The following is a 20,394-nucleotide window of genomic DNA, read 5'->3' as shown; positions in this document are numbered from 1 at the left end:
AGAGACTCCACTTCCTGAGGATCCTCAGGAAAACCAACCTGCAGGAGAAGCTCATGTTGTCCTTCTATCGCTGCTCCATCGAGAGTGTGCTGGCATACTGTATAACCACATGGTATGCCAGCTGCTCAGAAAAGGACAGGAAGGCCCTTCAGAGGGTCATCACGACGGCCCAGAAGATCATCGGCTGCTCACTGCCCTCCCTGGAGCACCTGTTCAGACTACGCTGCCTCAGTAGAGCAGGCAAAATAATAAAAGATCCATCCCACCCCGGCCACCGTCTGTTTGTTCATCTGCCCTCTGGTCGACGTTTCAGGTCGATCAAATCCCGAACAAACAGACTTAAGAACAGTTTTTACCCCAGGGCCATACGAGAACTGAACACTACCTTTGCACTAGGCAACACCGTTAAAAAATCTTGTACTTAATATAATTGTATTTAATTGTATTTATGTATTTATTTGTTTTTGCATTTATTGCATATATGTTTGTACGCACCGTCAGGATTGGCTATTTTTTAATTTCGTTGTACTCGTTGCAATGACAATAAATGAATATTATTATATTATTATTATTATTATTATCAGTAATTTACCTTTCATTGTGCCTGAAGGCCGCAGAGCAAGAGGGGCCGACCGAGGGACATTACCTGGACAGAGTGCAGTCGTACAACGAGCAGATTGACGACCTGAGGAAAAAGACGGAGGAAGCAGCGATGAGCTTGGAGCTGTGCGCGGACGAGTGCCAGCAGGTGGCGATGTACCAGCACTCGTTGGAGAACGAGCTGGAACGTTACAAGCGATTTGTGGCCAACGACGATCACCGGTGGGCTGCGAGGATTATTAGCCTCCCTTCACCCCTTCCAATGCTCCCTGATTAGCTAAAGGTTCTCTCTATATCGCAGTGTGAGCGAGATGCCCATTGCACATGGACACAAAATGCTGGAGTATCTCAAGTTGGTCAAGCCAAGTTGGTCAAAAAGTAACCAACATTAGTTTAACATCAGTCTGAAGAAGTGTCTCGACTCGAAACGTCGCCCATTCCTTCTCTCCTGAGATGCTGCCTGACCCGCTGAGTTACTCCAGCACTTTGTGAATAAATACCAACATTAGTTTAGTTTAGTTTAGAGATACAACGCGGAAACAGGCCCTTTCGGCCCACCGGGTCCGCGCCGACCAGCGATCCCCGTCCAAAGACGTACAGGTATGTAGGTTAATTGGCTGGGTAAATGTAAAAATTGTCCCTAGTGGGTGTAGGATAGTGTTAATGTACGGGGATCGCTGGGCGGCACGGACTTGGAGGGCCGAAAAGGCCTGTTTCCGGCTGTATATATATATGATGATATGAACACTATCCTACACACACTAGGGACAATTTTTTTTTTAACATCTACCAAGCAAATTAACCTACAAACCTGTACGTCTTTGGAGTGTGGGAGAAAACCCGAGAAGATCTCGGAGAAAACCCACGCAGGTCACGGGGAGAACGGACAAACTCAGTACAGCCAGCACCCGTAGTCGGGATGGAACCCGGGTCTCCGGCGCTGCATTCGCTGTAAGGCAGCAACTCTACCGCTGCGCCACCGTGCCGCATTTTGTGTTGAGTGCAGTAGTCCATTGGGCTACAGTGTATTTTACAGATGAAAGTGGGTACAATCTCCACAATTGATAAACAATTAGAACTTCCAGATGTGCAGGAAGGAACAGCAGATGTTGGTTTAAACCGAAGATGGACACAAAACGCTGGAGTAACTCAGCGGGACAGGCAGCATCTCTGGAGAGAAGGAATAGGTGACGTTTCGAGTCGAGTCCCTTCTTCAGACTGAGAGTCAGGGGAGAGGGAGTCTAGAGACATGGAAGGGTAAGGTGTGAAAACGACAGATCAAAGCAGATGCTGATAAGGAAATGTAGAATGTAGTGTAAGAAAATAACTGCAGATGCTGGTACAAATCGAAGGAAAAGGAAATGTAGAATGGGTCATTGTTGGCTGAAGGGAAGGTGACAATGCATTATACATAGAAACGTAGAAACATAGACAACAGGTGCAGGAGGCGGCCGTTCGGCCCTTCGAGCCAGTACCGCCATTCATTGTGATCATGGCTGATCATCCACAATCAATAACCCGTGCCTGCCTTCTCCCCATATCCCTTGATTGCACTAGCCCCTAGAGCTCTATCTAACTCAGTAATATTCAATCAGAACAGTAGAACTAGTCACAGAACTAGGATGGGGGGAGGGGATGGAGAGAGAGTGGGAAAGCAAGGGTTACTTGAAGTTAGAGAAGTCATAATTCATACAGCTGGGGTGTAAGCTGCCCAAGTGGAATATGAGGTGCTGTCCCTCCAATTTGCATTTGGCCTCACTCTGACGATGGAGGAGGCCCAGGACAGTGGGAATGGGATGGGGGAGTTAAAGTGTTCGGCAACCTGGGGATACATGTGATTGGTGAGACCACACACTTGAAGTGTCCTCATAAAAACTTACCAAACAGTGAAAGGCCTGGATAGAGTGGATGTGGAGAGAGGACGTTTCCACTGGTGGGAGAGTCCAGGACCAGAGGTCACAGCCTCAGAATTAGAGGATGTTTCTTTTGAAAGGAGATGAGGAGGAATTTCTTCAGTCAGCGGGTGGCGAATCTGTGGTATTCTTTGCCGCAGAAGGCTGTGGAGGCCAAGTCAGTGGATATTTTTAACGCAGAGATAGATAGATTCTTGATTAGGATGGGTGTCAGAGGTTATGGGGAGAAGGCAGTAGACAATAGACAATAGACAATAGACAATAGGTGCAGGAGTAGGCCATTCAGCCCTTCGAGCCAGCACCGCCATTCAATGCGATCATGGCTGATCACTCTCAATCAGTACCCCGTTCCTGCCTTCTCCCCATACCCCCTCACTCCGCTATCCTTAAGAGCTCTATCCAGCTCTCTCTTGAAAGCATCCAACGAACTGGCCTCCACTGCCTTCTGAGGCAGAGAATTCCACACCTTCACCACTCTCTGACTGAAAAGGTTTTTCCTCATCTCCGTTCTAAATGGCCTACCCCTTATTCTTAAACTGTGGCCCCTTGTTCTGGACTCCCCCAACATTGGGAACATGTTTCCTGCCTCTAATGTGTCCAATCCCCTAATTATCTTATATGTTTCAATAAGATCCCCCCTCATCCTTCTAAATTCCAGTGTATACAAGCCTAATTGCTCCAGCCTTTCAACATACGACAGTCCCGCCATTCCGGGAATTAACCTAGTGAACCTACGCTGCACGCCCTCAATAGCAAGAATATCCTTCCTCAAATTTGGAGACCAAAACTGCACACAGTACTCCAGGTGCGGTCTCACCAGGGCCCGGTACAACTGTAGAAGGACCTCTTTGCTCCTACACTCAACTCCTCTTGTTACGAAGGCCAACATTCCATTGGCTTTCTTCACTGCCTGCTGTACCTGCATGCTTCCTTTCAGTGACTGATGCACTAGGACACCCAGATCTCGTTGAACATCCCCTCTTCCTAACTTGACACGATTGAGATAATAATCTGCCTTTCTATTCTTACTTCCAAAGTGAATAACCTCACACTTATCTACATTAAACTGCATCTGCCATGTATCCGCCCACTCACACAACCTGTCCAAGTCACCCTGCAGCCTTATTGCATCTTCCTCACAATTCACACTACCCCCCAGCTTAGTATCATCTGCAAATTTGCTACTGGGGCTGAGAGGGAGAGCTAGTTCATCCTTTTATCCTGAGGCTGTGCCCTCTGGTCCTAGACTCTCCCACCAGTACATTTTCTACACATCCAACATTGGTGGGATTGTGCTCATGTCCCTGTTTTGAGAAGATAAGTTATAGGGGCAGAATTAGGCCATTCGGCCCATGAAGTCTACTCCGCCATTCAAACATGGGATGATCTATCTCCCCCCTCTCAACCTCCAAAGACGTGCAGGTTTGTAGGTTAATTGGCTTGCTATATGTAAAATATTGTCCCTAGTGGGTGTAGGATAGTGTTAGTGGGCGTGGATCGCTGGTCGGCGCGGACCCGGTGGGCCGAAGGGCCTGTTTCTGCGCGCTATCTCTAAATCTAAAAAAACCTTTAAAAATCTAAACCCTTTTAAACCCTTTAAAACTGAGGTGAGAAAAAACCTTTTCACCCAGAGAGTTGTGAATTTGTGGAATTCTCTGCCACAAAAGGGAGTGGAGGCCAATTCATTGGATGAATTTAAAAGAGAGTTAGATAGAGCTCTGGGGGCTAGCGGAATCAAGGGATATGGGGAGAAGGCAGGCACGGGCTACTGATTGTGGATGATCAGCCATGATCACAATGAATGGCGGTGCTGGCTCAAAGGGCCAAATGGCCCCCTCCTGCACCTATTTTCTATGCTCTATGTTTCTAACCCCGTTTTTTTTTAGATTTTAGAGACAGCGCGGAAACAGGCCCTTCGGCCCACCGAGTCCGCGACGCCCAGCGATCCCCGCACACTAACACTATCCTACACACACTAGGGACAATTTTTACACATTACCCAGTCAATTAACCTACATACCTGTACGTCTTTGGCGTGTGGGAGGAAACCGAAGATCTCGGAGAAAACCCACGCAGGTCACGGGGAGAACGTACAAACTCCGTACAGACGGCACCCATAGTCAGGATCGAACCTGAGTCTCCGGCGCTGCATTCGCTGTAAGGCAGCAACTCTACCGCTGTGTTCCCCTGCCTTCTCCCCATAATCCCTGACGCCCGTACTAATCAAGAATCTGTCGATCTGCACCTTAAAAATATCCATTGTCATTCCCTCCACAGCCGTCTGTGCCAAAGAATTCCACAGATTCACCACCCTCTGACTAAAGAAATTCTTCCTCATCTCCTTTCTGGAAGTAAGGTTCACCACAGATCAAAGCAACAATGGAGGAGGAACTTCAGTTACATGTTAAACATCCATGTCCACATTTCCCACCCGAGTCAAGTTGCAAGCTGCCCGTGAATGAGTTGACGGGGGTTTTACCCAGATTTTGTTTCCAAAGTATCTGCAGTTAATCCAGCCACAAAACAAATGTTTGTTTTTTTTTGCTTTTTCAGATTACAATCCACAGTCCGTGAAGCAGGAATCAGCGTGTTGGACTCAAGCTCTCGATATGAGTGCGAACAAGATGCTCCTGAGGGCAAGGGTAAGACTCCAGCTGGAGCAAGGTGTCTTTACTGCTACAATTGTGGACAGACAAACATCATTTCAGATCCTCGACCGACCAACCACCTGAAAAATTAACCTGTTTCTCTCTCCACATATACGTGTGTGTGTGCATGTATGCATATGTGTGTGTGTGTATATACATGTGTGTATGTCTATACGTGTGTATATAGACGTGTGTGTATATGTCTGTATGTACATATGTGTATATATGTGTGTTTATATACATGTGTGTGTATGTGTGTGTGTATGTGTATATATACGTGTGTGTATGTATATACGTGTGTGACTATATGTGTGTGTGCATGTATATACGTGTGTGTATACATGTGTGTGTATATATGTCTGTGTATGTACGTATATGAGTATATATGTGTTTATATATATGTGTGTATGTATATGTGTATGTGTGTATACGTGTGTGTATATACATGTGTGTATATATACGTGTGTGTATACATGTGTGTGTGTATATGTGATGGATATACGTGAGTGTATATAGGCGTGTGTGTATGTACAGATGTGTATATGTGTATATATGTGTATATGTGTGTGTGTATGTATATATTCGTGTGTGTATGTATATACATGTGTATATACATGTGTGTACATACGTGTGTGTGTATATACGCCTGTGTATACGTGTGTCTGTATGTATACCGATGGCAACCCTAACAATAATAGACAATAGACAATAGGTGCAGGAGGAGGCCATTCGGCCCTTCGAGCCAGCACCGCCATTCAATGTGATCATGGCTGATCATCCACAATCAGTACCCCGTTCCTGCCCTCTCCCCATACCCCCTGACTCCACTATCCTTAAGAGCTCTATCCAGCTCTCTCTTGAATGCATTCAGAGAATTGGCCTCCACTGCCTTCTGAGGCAGAGAATTCCACAGATTCACAACTCTCTGGCTGATAAAGTTTTTCCTCATCTCAGTTCTAAATGGCCTACCCCTTATTCTTAAACTGTGGCTCCTTGTTCTGGACTCCCCCAACATTGGGAACATGTTTCCTGCCTCTAACGTTTCCAACCCCTTAATAACCACAAGGGACACCTATTTATAGATAAATTGTATCTCCCTACTCAAATAATCTCTTGCTAAAACTGTCATCTGCTTTTCTGTAGATAGACACAAAATGCTGGAGTAACTCAGCGGGTCAGGCAGTATCTCTGGAGAGAAGGAATGGGTGACGTTTCAGGTCGAGACCCTTCTTCAGAACCGAAACGTCACCCATTCCTTCTCTCCGGAGATGCTGCCTGTCATGCTGAGTTACTCCAGCATTTTGTGTCTATCTTCCGTGTACACCAACGTCTGCAGTTCCATTCTGCACATCTGCTTTCCTGTTAGCTCGAAACATGATTATTCTAATCTATTCAGATTTATCATCTTGCTTATACTTCATCACCTCAGCCAAAACCTTGCTGTCCGAACAGGTACAACGTTCCCTTCCCCCAACACCTGAGCGACTACAGACTTGTATTCACTTTCCTGAGAACAGAGAACATGGAACAGTACAGCACAGGAGCAGGCCCTTCGGCCCACAATGTCCGTGTCGTACATGATGCCAAGATTAGTGTGTAGGAAGGAACTGCAGATGCTGGTTTACACCGAAGATAGACACAAAATGCTGGAGTAACTCAGCGGGACAGGCAGCATCTCTGGAGAGAAGGAATGGGTGACGTTTCGGGTCGAGACCCTTCTTCAGACTGAAGTCTCGACACGAAACGTCACCCATTCCTTTTCTCCAGAGTTGCTGCCTGTCCTGCTGAGTTACTCCAGCATTTTATGTCTATCTTTAATGCCAAGATCAGTTCAGTTTATTGTCTCGTGTACCAAAGTACCGTGAAAAGTCGCGTGCTATCCAATCTGTGCAGGATTACAATCGAGCCGTCCACAGTGGCTGTGCAGGATTACAATCGAGCCGTCCACAGTGCACAGGTACGCGCTAAATTGAATAACACATTGCAAGATCAAGTCCAGTAAAGTCTAATTAAATATCGTCCGAGGGTCTCCAATAAGGTAGATGGTAGCTCAGGGCTGCTCTCTGGTTGTGGTGGGATGGTTCAGTTGCCTGATAACAGCTGGGAAGAAACTGTCCCTGAATCTGGAGTTGTGCGTTTTCACACTTCTGTACCTCTTGCCCGATGGGAGAGGGGAGAAGAGGGAGTGGCCGGGGTGAGAACCCGTTCAGTGGGCCGAAGGGCCTGTTTCTATGCTGTATCCCGATGTTTGGGGGAGTCCAGAACCAGGGGCCGCTGTTTAAGAATAAGGGGTCGGCCATTTAGAACGGAAATGAGGAAAAACTTTTTCACTCAGAGAGTTGTGAATCTGTGGAATTCTCCTCCTCAGAAGGCAGTGGAGGCCAATTCTCTGGATGCTTTCAAGAGAGAGTTAGATAGAGCTCTTAAAGGTAGCGGGTCAGGGGGTATGGGGAGAAGGCAGGAACGGAGTACTGATTGTGGATGATCAGCCATGATCACGGTGAATGGTGGTGCTGGCTCGAAAGGCCTCCTCCTGCACCTATTGTCTATCTTTCAATCAATTGAATTCCGCCAATTTGTAGGGAAAGCACGATATTATCTTTGTAGGTATATCTTTGCCTGTGTCTTATTGCGCACGTCAAATGCCTTTTTCAGGGGCAGGAGTGAAAAGCAAAGACGCCCGGCCTTCAGATACCGCTGAGGAGCAGGGAGAACTGGGAACGTGTGCGGAAGTCAACGTCCAGAATGGAAACACGGAGGATAAAGAGGGCGGAGATGGAGTGTGGGATGCAGGCTCGGATGACGTAACTGATGGAGCACAGATAAGTAGAGCCTATGACGCGTTGTGTAACATGGTGAGAGAGAGGATGAAGAAGCACAGCAAGCCCGAGGTGCCCGCGGCAGCGTTCTACACCAAAGGCCACCGGGTGCTGGTGACGGGGCAGGCCAGTTACATGGATCCATTCTTCTGCGCCTTGGTTCCGGCAAGAAGCCAAGTCATCGTCACCTTCAACGACCAACACCGTCCCGGCCCCATGGATCTCCGCCCCCAGCCAGGGCCGCCAGATTACACCGGGGGGAACGGAGACGGAGAGAGCGGACACGACTCAGACGGCGAGAAGGACAAGGACAAGCCCGAAGACAAGAAGCCGGACGATGACAACAAGTCGGACGCCATCCGGGAACCCAAGAAGCCTCCGATCTCACCGCCCGCCCCGCTTCCCGTCCCCCCGCCGCCGGCAGACAACAAGCCAGCGCCCGCCAGTGGTCCATCCCTGCCCAACCCGGATCCAGGGGGCTCGGACGACGTGGGGGCCAAATCCCCCACCCCCCACAAAGAGCACAAATCACACGAGCAGCAAAACAGGCTCGTCGCCCCTTCTCACCCACCGCCGTCTGACGAGAGGCCGCTGAAGGAGCCCAACTACAAGTACTACGAAAAGATCGAAATGATCGAGGCTGTCGAGACATTCACGGACAATAAGTTGCAGGGCTACGAAGAGACTTCCACCATTGTCGAAACCACCGTGGAGAAGATGAAGCAGGACATGAAAGCAAAGGTTTAAATTATAGTGCAGCGTATACTTTTAAAAACTGTACGACAAAAAAATTGTGATACTTTACTTTTCAGAGCTAAAAACTGTAAATTTTTTGTAACATTGAAATTTAAGTTGTTCTTCAGAAATCAAGTTAATACCAAATAGATTAGCAATTAATAATTTTGTGAGTGCAATTGATGAAAATGACTGAATATTTTTAAAAACATTAATATAGAGGATACAGAATCAGTAAAGATTGCACAGTTAAATATCTCCTAAGAGCTTTATTTCACGTCATGATTAACACTTAGTTTCTAAAGTATATGGAGTCCATTTTAAGTTTTAATAGGAGAAATGTGGATTTATATTGGCAACTTTTCCAGGGAATAATTAAGAACAATTATACTTAATCTTATTGGTGAAGTGTGCAATAATAAGTTAGAATAATCCTAGAAAGTTTAGCTGGTTTTCTTGATAAACATGCCCTGATTGAAAATATGATTGAATATCTTCTAGTATAAGAAAATAACTGCAGATGCTGGCACAAATCGAAGGTATTTATTCACAGAATGCTGGAGTAACTCAGTAGGTCAGGCAGCATCTCAGGAGAGAAGGAATGGGTGACGTTTCGGGTCGAGACCCTTCTTCAGTCTGAAGAAGGGCCTCGACCCGAAACGTCACCCATTCCTTCTCTCCGGAGATGCTGCCTGACCTGCCGAGTTACTCCAGCATTCTGTGAATATCTTCCAGTGATCAGCACATATGTGTTTGTAAAGCAAAAATATAATAAATCAAACTGGTTGAGGTTTACCTGCTCAAGTTGTCTATGATTAAATAGTTTGCATAACTTCACAACTCCACACCCACCTGATCTGTTGGTGTGGAAGCTCTTACACAGTTGATCCCCTCTTCCAATTGTTCGTTACTTTGTTAGCAGTCCCATTTACGTTTATGTGCCTTAGTTCAAATCAGGTGGACAATTAATGGCTCAACTGGGCCAAACCTGGGCAGGTGGGATTAGCATAGATAGTCGGCATGGACGAGTTAGGCTAAAAGGCCTGTTAGGCTTTAGTTCAGTTTAGTTTTTTTTTAAGTTTTTTTTCTTTTCAAATCTTTTTATTAAATTTCAAAAAATAATAAGCATAACAGTGATATTGATACATAGGGATCAGGATTACATTAACAACAAATGTAGCCTTAATATAAATCCAGTTTCAAAATACATATAGGGTATAGACCTCCCAGTCTCTATGTAATTATAGATAAAAGGTTAAAATTACCCCCCCCTAAATTAAAACCCAAAACAAAACAGAATCTGGGCTGCAAAAAAAAAAAAAATGTCAACAGTTTAGACCCCTGTTTGTCGTTAAATCTGTTCCACTAAATAAAGGTAAAATATTATTATAACGGCTGGAGAGGAGAAAACTTATATTGTGAGAAAATATTGAATAAAGCTTCCCCAAGTCCTATCAAATTTAATCGAGGGTTCAACAATGTCACTCCTAATTTTTTCTAAATTTAAGCATGATATCGTTTCAGAATACCAATGGAGTGTGGTGGGAGGATTAGAGTCTTTCCATTTAAATAAAATAGATCTTCTGGCAATTAATGTAGTAAAAGCAATCAACCGACGGGCTGAAAGGGACAGATGAATAGAGTCTATCATTGGTGGCCCAAAAATTGCAGTGATGGGATGAGGTTGTAAATCAATACCTAAAACTACAAGTTTAGTTTTGATTAGAGATACAGCGCGGAAACAGGCCCTTTGGCCCACCGGGTCCGCGCCGACCAGCGATGCCCGCACACTAACACTATCCTACACACACCAGAGACAATTTACAATTTTATCGAGCCAATTAGCCTGCAAACCTGTACGTCTTTGGAGTGTGGGGGGAAACCGGAGATCTCGGAGAAAACCCACGCAGGTCACGGGGAGAACGTACAAACTCTGTACGGACAGCGCCCGTAGTCGGGATCGAACTTGGGTCGCTGGCGCTGTGAGGCAGCAACTCTACCGCTGCGCCACAGTGACGCACAACTTCAAATTAAGATTACTACCACATCTCCGGAACTAATGAATGCAAGCATTGAATTATATTTTCAATTATCTCTGTACTTTAAAACAAAAACTTCTACTCAAGATCAACACTGCTAAGGGATCATCTGTTGTGCCTGACTGTAGGCTGACATTTTCCTTTGCAATCGCATGGAGAAGCCACACAGGCAATGGAGTTGTCAACCAGCATTAAGGTTCATGTCCTGCACATCAGTTCTACATTCTCGCATGGAGATAAAAGATCCCAGGGCACCAATCTGTGCGTTGACAAATATTAACTGCTCAACATCACAAAATCAAATTATGTCATCATCATTATTGGCTTTTGTATGATTTGCTGTATTTGATTTTGTAAAGTGGATTATTGCTGATTTTCTTGCATTAACGTGACAATTACACCGATCAGCCAAAGCATTATGAGCTGACGAGCCAAAACATTATGCCCACCTGCCTAATATGCTGTTGGTCCTCCGTGTGCAGCCCCATACACAGCAGGGTGCGATGCACTGTGTATTGTGACACATTCCTCCCATGACCACCATTAACATTTTCTGTGACTTGTGCCACAGTCGACCTTCTGTCGGTTCGGACCAGACGGGATAGCCTTCGTTGCCCTCGCGCATCGATGAGCCTTGGGCGCCCAACACCCTGTCTGTCGCCGGTTTGTGGTTTGTCCCTCCTCGGACCACTGTCGGTCGGTACTCACCACTGCTGACCGGGAGCACCCCACAAGCCTTGCCGTTTCAGAGATGCTCTGACCCAGTCGTCTGGCCATAACAATTTGGCCCTTGTCAAAGTCGCTCAGGTCTTTACTCCTGCCTATTTCTCCTGCATCCAACACATCAACTTCAAGAACTGGCTGTTCACTTGCTGCCTAATATATCCCATCCCTTGACAGGTGCCATTGTAACAAGACAATCAATGTTATTCACTTCGCCTGTCAGTGGTCATAATGTTTTGGCTGATCGGTGTAGATTTAGCTCTTAGGACTAACGGAATCAAGGGATATGGGGAGAAAGCAGGAACGGGATACTGATTTTGGATGATCAGCTTGATCATATTGAATGGCGGTGCTGGCTCGAAGGGCCGAATGGCCTCCAACTGCACCTATTTTCTATGATTCTGTGTTTAATCTCCCACTCTCCTGGTATTACCTTGCACCCTGTCCACCATTGAAGACATGCCTTCCCTGCCAGGCCAGTGTATTGTGGTTGCAGTGTACACCTGTGAGAAGATGCATTGTAGACACTACTCAACCTAACCTCTGGAAGCTGAGATGTCTACCAGCAAGTCTAGCAGGTGCAGAGCTACAGGTAGATTGCCCTCCAAGTCCCATACCGTCCTGACCTGGATATACATTGCAGAGGTTCACTTGCACCCAAAGGTTGCCAACTGTCCTGCATTAGCCGGGACATCCCGTACTTTGGGTTAAATTGGTTTGTCCGGTACGGGACAAGGTGACATCACCGCCCCGCGCCCCACGTGACCTCACACAGCCAGCGGCCACGTGCTCCCACTCCACCAATGGCGGCCGACCGGGCCGGCAGGGCCTACAGCGGCCTCCGGGCCTAATGCGGGACAAGACCGGTCCCGTACGGGACAAGCCAATTTAGCCCAATATACGGGATGTCCCGGCTAATACGGGACAGTTGGCAACCCTAGCTGTTGTTTGAACAAGACGCTGATGAGGCCACACTTGAAATATCTTGTTCAATTTTGGTCACCATGCCATAGGAAGGTGTCATTAAGCTGGAAAGAGTGCAGAGAGGATTTATGAGGATGTTGCCAGGATTTGAGGCCCTGATCTCTGGGGAGAGATTTGTTAGACTGGGAATCTATTCCTTGGAGCACAGGAGTCTGAGTACTGATTAGTTTAGTTTAGTTTAGTTTAGTTTAGTTTAGTTTAGTTTAGTTTAGTTTAGTTTAGTTTAGTTTAGTTTAGTTTAGTTTAGAGACACTGCATGGAAACAGGCCCTTTCGGCCCACCGGGTCCGCGCCGCCCAGCGAACTCCACACATTAACACCATCCTACACCCACTAGGGACAATTTTTACATTTACCGCCAATTAACCTACAAACCTTATAGAAGTAAAATCATGATGTGGAGAATAGATAGCATGAAGCAACAGAGTCTTTTATCCAGAGTAAAGGAAACAAACGACTTAGGTTTAAGGTGAGAGGGGAACTATTTAACAGAAACCCGAGGGGTAACTTTTTTCACACAGAAAAAAAAAAGTTTTTCACACTTTTTTCACACTTTTTCACTCAGGAGCTGCCTGAGGAGCTAGTTGGGATAAGAACAGCATTTAAAAGACACTTGGACAGATATATGGACAGGAAAAGGTTAGAGGGAAAGGGGCAAAATGTGGGAAAATGGGACTAGCTGAGATGGGGCATATTGGTCGGCCTGGATGAGGTGGGCCGAAGGGCCTGTTTCTGTGCTGTATGACTCTAAGACTCTTTTAGCTACGATGGAAATGGGTGTGAAAGACTCAACATCGTCCACTCAGAGTGTACAGAGCTTTTAGGTTTTTTTTAAAGTTTAGTTTTGTTTTGTTTAGCTCAGTTTAGTTTAGAGATAGAGAGTGGATACAGGCCCTTCGGCCCACGGAGTCCGTGCCGACCAGCGATCCCTGCACACTAACACTATCCTACACAAACTAGGGACAATTTACAATTTTTGCCAAGCCAGGTAAGCCTACGTTTTTGGAGTGTGGGAGGAAACCGGAGCACCCGGAGAAAACCCACGGGGAGAACGTACAAACTCCGTGCTGACAGCCCCCGTAGTCGGGATGGAACCCGGGTCTCCGGCGCTGTGAGGCAGCAACTCTACTGCTGCGCCACCGTGACGCCTTTAGCTTTTCCAGCCAAGAAAAGTATGCTTTCAACTTGGGTAAGCGCGAAGAAATATGCTCAAACCATTGGAAACACACTTTTGTTTTATATATATATATATATAAACATTTACCACAAAAATATAAAGAAAACCTGTCACTGTGTTGCTTGCAAGATTTCACACACCAAGCCCCCTCTGCAGTGTCACAAACTGTGCGCAACATTTGCGGAATTAACAGTACCCGTGTAAAAAAAATTGTAATTTAAATTTAATTATTTACTGACAATATACAACAGACGGGTTTTTAAGATAACGACAGATGGGTTTTTTAAGGTGTGATGATGCGTTTGCTACATTGACCTCAGTAGTTTTAAACCACAAAGCTGGCTGGGATGTACAATTTTGGGGATATATGAGACTAACATGCAAAATCTACTGAGGAGAGGGGTTTTTCTTCAGAAGATTCTCCAGGCTCCTCTCCACAGCTTCGTCGAGTTCCTCCTCCAGCTCTTCCTTCTTGGACATGGCCAGTTTGGACTGGTAGTCGCGCACTATTTGGTCAATGTAAGGGGCACTCTGGGTACCGTGCAGCATCAGAGTCCACTCCTTCAGCACGCCCCTCTGCGGCCCGTCTCCCACGAAGCCCACCTCCATCACCCAAGTCCCCCTGGGGTCCTCGCCCCAGGTGTGCGTGGTCATGAAGGGCCACTTGTCGAAGCCAACCTTGGCGTCGTCGTCCCGGGGTCTCCGGCTCAGCAGGATGGACTTGGTGCCCGTCGGCGAGGTCATGTTGATGTTCAGCGCTCCGCGTCGCGTGCCGTTGACGGTGATCACGGCCTGCACGTGCTCCAGGTAGCGGACAAAGTTCCCCCTCCCTTCGCAAGCATCGGCTGAGATCGTCAGGACCAGCTTGTCGTCCGAAGATATCGCCCTGCGCGTGTCAGTTGAAGAAAGTAGAAGAGGTTATCAAACAGTCTTTCCAGGTGAGGCAGACGTTCACCTGCACCTCCTCCAAACTCATCTTTGGTTGAGACTACAGTTTTGGTCTCCTAATCTGAGGAAAGACATTCTAGCCTTAGAGGGAGTACAGAGAAGGTTCACCAGATTGATCCCTGGGATGGCAGGACTTTCATATGAAGAAAGACTGGATAGACTCGGGCTTGTACTCGCTGGAAATTAGAAGACTGAGGGGGGATCTTATAGAAACATATAAAATTCTTAAGGGGTTGGACAGGCTAGATGCGGGAAGATTGTTCCCGATGTTGGGGGAGTCCAGAACCAGGGGTCACAGCTTAAGGATAAGGGGGAAGTCTTTTAGGACCGAGATGAGAAAACATTTCTTCACACAGAGAGTGGTGAGTCTGTGGAATTCTCTGCCACAGAAGGTAGTTGAGGCCAGTTCATTGGCTATATTTAAGAGGGAGTTAGATGTGGCCCTTGTGGCAAAGGAATCAGGGGGTATGGAGAGAAGGCAGGTACAGGTTACTGAGCTGGATGATCAGCCATGATCATATTGAATGGCGGTGCAGGCTCGAAGGGCCGAAGGGCCGAATGGCCTACTCCTGCACCTATTTTCTATGTTTCTATGTTTCTATCTACTGTATCCCCTGTTCCCTGGTGTCAACTATAGCTTCCTCTAATACTTTGTTCCAGATACAGACTATCCTCTGAGTTAAAAAGTTGCCCCTGAGGTCCCCTTAAATCTCTCCATGGAGTTATCGGTCTTCCAGCATGGAAACAGGACCTTCAGCCCAACAGATGCAACACCTGTCCCTTTACCTCCCCCCTCGACTCCATCCAAGGACCCAAACAGTCTTTCTAGGTGAGGCAGAGGTTCACCTGCACCTCCTCCAACCTCATCTACTGTATCCCCTGTTCCAGGTGTCAACTTCTCTACATCGGCGAGGCCAAGTGCAGGCTCGGCGATCGTTTTGCTCAACACCTCCGCTCAGTCCACCTTAAACAACCTGTTCTCCCCGTGGCTCAGCACTTCAACTCCCCCTCCCACTCCCAGTCTGACCTTTCTGTCATGGGCCTCCTCCATTGTCATAGTGAGGCCCACCGCAAATTGGAGGAACAGCATCTCATATTTCGCTTGGGCAGCTTGCAGCCCAGCGGTATGAACATTGACTTCTCCAACTTCAGATAGTTCCTCTGTCCCTATCTTCCCCCTCTCCCTTACCAGTTCTCCCACTAGTCTTCCTGTCTCCTACTACATCCTATCTTTGTCCCACCTCCTCCCCTGACATCAGTCTGAAGAAGGGGCTCGACCCGAAACGTCACCCATTCCTTCTCTCCTGAGATGATGCCTGACCCGCTGAGTTACTCCAGCATTTTGTGTCGACCTTGAGTGGAAGAAAGGCATGTTTAAGGAAAAGGAGACTTGGATTCATACATTAGTGGGCGGCACGGTGGCGCAGCGGTAGAGCTACTGCCTTACAACACCAGAAGCCCGGGTTCGATCCTGACTAGGGGGATGGCTGTACTCCAAGATCTTCGGTGGTTTCCTCAGCTCTTGTTATTCCTCTAACTCTGCAGACACAAAGGACCACCAAAAGTGGGCAGGTGGGACCATCTAGGTTGGTTATCATGGACAGGTTGGGCTGAAGGGCCTGTTCCTGTGCTCCATGACCCTACGATGCCACCATGGCAGTTTAGTTTAGAGACACAGTGCGGAAATCGGCCCTTTCGGCCCCCCGGGTCCACGCCGCGCAGCGATCCCTGCGCGTTAACACCATCCTAAACCCACTGGGGACAATTTTTATTTTATATATTTTTTACATTTACCAAGACAATTAAGCTACAAACCTGCACGTCTTCGGAGCGTGGGAGGAAACCGAAGATCTCGGAAAAAACCCATGCAAGTCACGGGGAGAACGTACAAACTCCGCACAGACAGCAGCACCCGTAGTCGGGATCGAACCCGGGTCTCCGGCGCTGCATTCGCTGTAAGGCAGCAACTCTACCGCTGCGCCACCATGGATGGGGGCATGTTGACGGTCGTGGATAGGATGGGCTAAAGGGCCTGCTCCTGTGCTGTAGGACTCTACGAGGCCACCAGGGTAGATGAGGGCATGTTGGTCGTCATGGACAGGATGGGTTGAAGGGCCTGTTCCCGTGCTGTAGGACTCTACGAGGCCACCAGGGTAATTGGGAGCATGTTGGTCGTCGTGGACAGGATGGGCTGAAGGGCCTGTTCCCGTGCTGTAGGACTCTACGAGGCTACCAGGGTAGATAGGGCAAGTTGGTGGTCCTGGACAGGATTGGGGGGGGGGGGGCTGAAGGGCCTGTTCCCGTGCTGTAGGACTCTAAGATGCCACCAGGGTAGATGGGAGCATGTTGGTGGTCATGGACAGGATGGGCTGAAGGGCCTGTTCCCGTGCTGTAGGACTCTACGATGCCACCAGGGTAGATGGGGGCATGTTGGTGGTCATGGACAGCATTGGGGGGGGGGGGGGTGGGTGAAGGGGCTGTGGCCATGCCGTACGACTCTATGGAGCCCCCACTTACTGCGGCTCTTGGAGAGACCCCCCGATGCAGTGGAACCTTTCAGGAACGGTCTTCCAGTCCTTGGCCATTTTCACCATGGCGCCAGCGTCCAGCACTCCGTAGCCGAAGAGGTGGTTGAACTCCAGGCCCACGCCGTTCCTCCTCCACTTGTGGACCTCGTCGTGCAGCTGATTGCGTTTGGACGTCAGCACGGTTAGGTGTTGCACGTCCCTCCATGTCAGGTTGGGGCTGCAGGGGACACAGAAGGGTGGGGGGGGTCATTGCGTCAGTCGGCTGACAGAGACAGCGGTCGCATAGAAAGACTCGCTTTTACACGCCCAATGTGCTGGAAACATGTTCCCAATGTTGGGGGAGTCCAGAACCAAGGGCCACAGTTTAAGAATAAGGGGTCGGCCATTTAGAACGGAGATGAGGAAAAACTTTTTCAGTCAGAGAGTTGTGAATCTGTAGAAATCTCTGCCTCAGAAGGCAGTGGAGGCCAAGTCTCTGAATGCATTCAAGAGAGAGCTAGGTAGAGCTCTTAAGGATAGCGGAGTCAGGGGGTATGGGGAGAAGGCAGGAACGGGGTACTGATTGTGAATGATCAGCCATGATCACATTGAGTGGCGGTGCTGGCCCGAAGGGCCGAATGGCCTCCTCCTGCACCTATTGGCTATTGTCTATTGTCTACACACTGACTTACCGCGGGCAGTGAGGAACCTAATGGCATGTTGGCCTTCATAACGAGAGGATTTGAGTACAGGAGGTCCTTCTGCAGTTGTACAGGGCCCTGGTGATATCGCACCTGGAGTATTATGTGCAGTTTTGATCTCCCAATTTGTGGAAGGATGTCCTTGCTATTGAGGCAGTGCAGCGTAGGTTCACCAGGTTAATCCCCGGGATGGCGGGACTGTCATATGAGGAAAGATTGGAAAGACTGGGCTTGTATTCACTGGAATTTAGAAGGATGAGAGGGGATCTTATAGAAACGTATAAAATTATAATAGGACTGGACAAGCTAGCTGCAGGAAAAATGTTGGGGGCGTCCAGAACCAGGGGTCACAGTCTAAGAATAAAGGGGAGGCCATTTAAAACTGAGGTGAGAAAAAACTTTTTTACACAGAGTTGTGAATTTGTGGAATTCTCTGCCACAGAAGGCAGTGGAGGCCGATTCACTGGATGCATTCAAAAGAGAGTTAGATAGAGTTCTAGGGGCTAGCGGAATCAAGGGATATGGGGAGAAGGCAGGCATGGGGTACTGATTGTGGATGATCAGCCATGATCACAATGAATGGCGTTGCTGGCTCAAAGGGCCGAATGGCCTCCTGCTGCATCTATTTTATATGTTTCTATGTTTCTATGAATGAGTGGGTTAATACATGATGAGCGTTTGTCGGAACTGGGCCTGTACTGGCTGGAGTTTAGAAGAATGAGGGGGGACCTCATTGAAACGTACAGAATAGTGAAAGGCTTGGGTAGAGTGGATGTGGAGAGGATGTTTCCACTAGTGGGAGAGTCTAGGACTAGGAGTCCCAGCCTCAGAATTAAAGGACGTTCCTTTAGGAAGGAGATGAGGAGGAATTTCTTTAGTCAGAGGGTGGTGAATAAGTGGAATTCATTTGCCTCAGAAGGCTGTGGAGTCTATGGATATTGTTCAGGCAGAGATAGAGAGATTCTTGATTAGTACGGGTGTCAGGGGTTATGGGGAGAAGGCAGGAGAATGGGATTTGGAGAGAGAGATAGATCAGCCATGATTGAGAGGCGGAGTAGACTCGATGAACAGCTCTCATGACATTAAAATATGCTGAACAAGTTTTTATTTGTACAGAGGGGCTGAACACAGGCAGGTGGGACTAGTGTAGATGGGGCATGTTGATCAGCATGGGCAAGTTGTTTCCACATTGTATGATTCTATGGCACCGAACCAAACCAAACCAAAATAAAATAAAATAAAATCAACTCAACTCAATTCAACTCAACTCAACTCAACTCAACTCAACTCAACTCAACTCAACCCAACCCAACCCAACCCAACCAAACCAAACCAAAATAAAATAAAATAAAATAAAATAAAATAAAATAAAATAAAATAAAATAAAATAAAATAAAATAAAATAAAATAAAATAAAATAAAATAAAATAAACTCAACTCAATTAAACTAAACCAAACCAAACTAAACTAAACATTGAACTTTAAAACGAGTGAACAGGGTGTTGCGGCCACAGTAACAGAGAAATAATTAATCAGGGAGCTACTTTAACATCCTGGATAAACGCGGTCGATACATACTTGGCCTCCAAAGCTAAGGCAAAGACAGCGGCAGCTTCAGGGGCGGCAGCAGATGTCCCAGAATGCCGCAGAGTACAGTTGCCGTATAAATCAGTCGTTGCCTTTGAAAGAAAGCAATTAAAGATATCGATGAGAACGACAGCCGAAGTCATCAGCCCCTCCCCCAAGTGCTGAGGCTTCTCAATGGTAAACATCACCAGCTACAGCCCCTGTCCACATGGAAAACACATCAGCCAAAACATTGTGACCACTGACAGGCGAAGTGAATAACATTGATGATCTTGTTACAATGGCACATGTCAAGGGGTGGGATATATTAGGCAGCAAGTGAACAGTCAGTTCTTGAAGTTGACGTGTTGGATGAAGGAGAAATGGGCAGGAGTAAAGACCTGAGCGATTTTGACAAGGGTCAAATTGTTATGGCCAGACGACTGGGTCAGAGCATCTCTGAAACGGCAAGGCTTGTGGGGTGCTCCCGGTCAGCAGTGGTGAGTACCTACCGACAGTGGTCCGAGGAGGGACAAACCACAAACCAGCGACAGACAGGGTGTTGGGCGCCCAAGGCTCATCGATGCGCGAGGGCAACGAAGGCTATCCCGTCCGGTCCGAACCGACAGAAGGGCGGCACGGTAGCGCAGCGGTAGAGTTGCTGCTTTACAGCGAATGCAGCGCCGGAGACTCAGGTTAGATCCTGACTACGGGTGCTGCACTGTAAGGAGTTTGTACGTTCTCCCCGTGACCTGCGTGGGTTTTCTCCGAGATCTTCGGTTTCCTCCCACACTCCAAAGACGTACAGGTATGTAGGTTAATTGGCTGGGTAAATGTAAAAATTGTCCCTAGTGGGTGTAGGATAGTGTTAATGTGCGGGGATCGCTGGGCGGCACGGACTTGGAGGGCCGAAAAGGCCTGTTTCCGGCTGTATATATATATGATATGATAAGGTCGACTGTGGCACAAGTCACAGAAAATGTTAATGGTGGTCACGGGAGGAGTGTGTCACAATACACAGTGCATCGCACCCTG

At 47.5% G+C, this 20,394-nt stretch overlaps 2 protein-coding genes across 2 annotated transcripts in view; one reads left to right on the top strand and one right to left on the bottom strand.

The window, feature by feature from the left end:
• Positions 1-9,272, top strand: part of bfsp1 (beaded filament structural protein 1) — a 32,802-nt gene extending 23,530 nt beyond the window's left edge. The window contains exons 5-7 of the mRNA XM_078405946.1: positions 611-822; positions 5,067-5,155; positions 7,817-9,272. Coding sequence (XP_078262072.1) covers positions 611-822; positions 5,067-5,155; positions 7,817-8,727 — 1,212 coding nt within the window. The 3' untranslated portion in view covers positions 8,728-9,272. The remainder of the gene's footprint in view (positions 1-610; positions 823-5,066; positions 5,156-7,816) is intronic.
• A 4,573-nt stretch (positions 9,273-13,845) lies between these two features.
• The window catches only part of pcsk2 (proprotein convertase subtilisin/kexin type 2), a 49,232-nt gene continuing 42,683 nt past the window's right edge, over positions 13,846-20,394 (bottom strand). The window contains exons 10-12 of the mRNA XM_078405664.1: positions 19,372-19,472; positions 17,103-17,330; positions 13,846-14,523 (exon numbers count right to left, since the gene is read on the bottom strand). Of these exons, the coding sequence (XP_078261790.1) occupies positions 14,025-14,523; positions 17,103-17,330; positions 19,372-19,472 (828 nt within the window). The 3' untranslated portion in view covers positions 13,846-14,024. The remainder of the gene's footprint in view (positions 14,524-17,102; positions 17,331-19,371; positions 19,473-20,394) is intronic.

Source organism: Rhinoraja longicauda, chromosome 9 (genome assembly GCF_053455715.1).
Source record: "Rhinoraja longicauda isolate Sanriku21f chromosome 9, sRhiLon1.1, whole genome shotgun sequence".
Lineage (NCBI taxonomy): Eukaryota > Metazoa > Chordata > Chondrichthyes > Rajiformes > Arhynchobatidae > Rhinoraja > Rhinoraja longicauda.
Note: the sequence above shows the minus strand (reverse complement) of the source record. Positions and strands in the feature narration are given on the sequence as shown.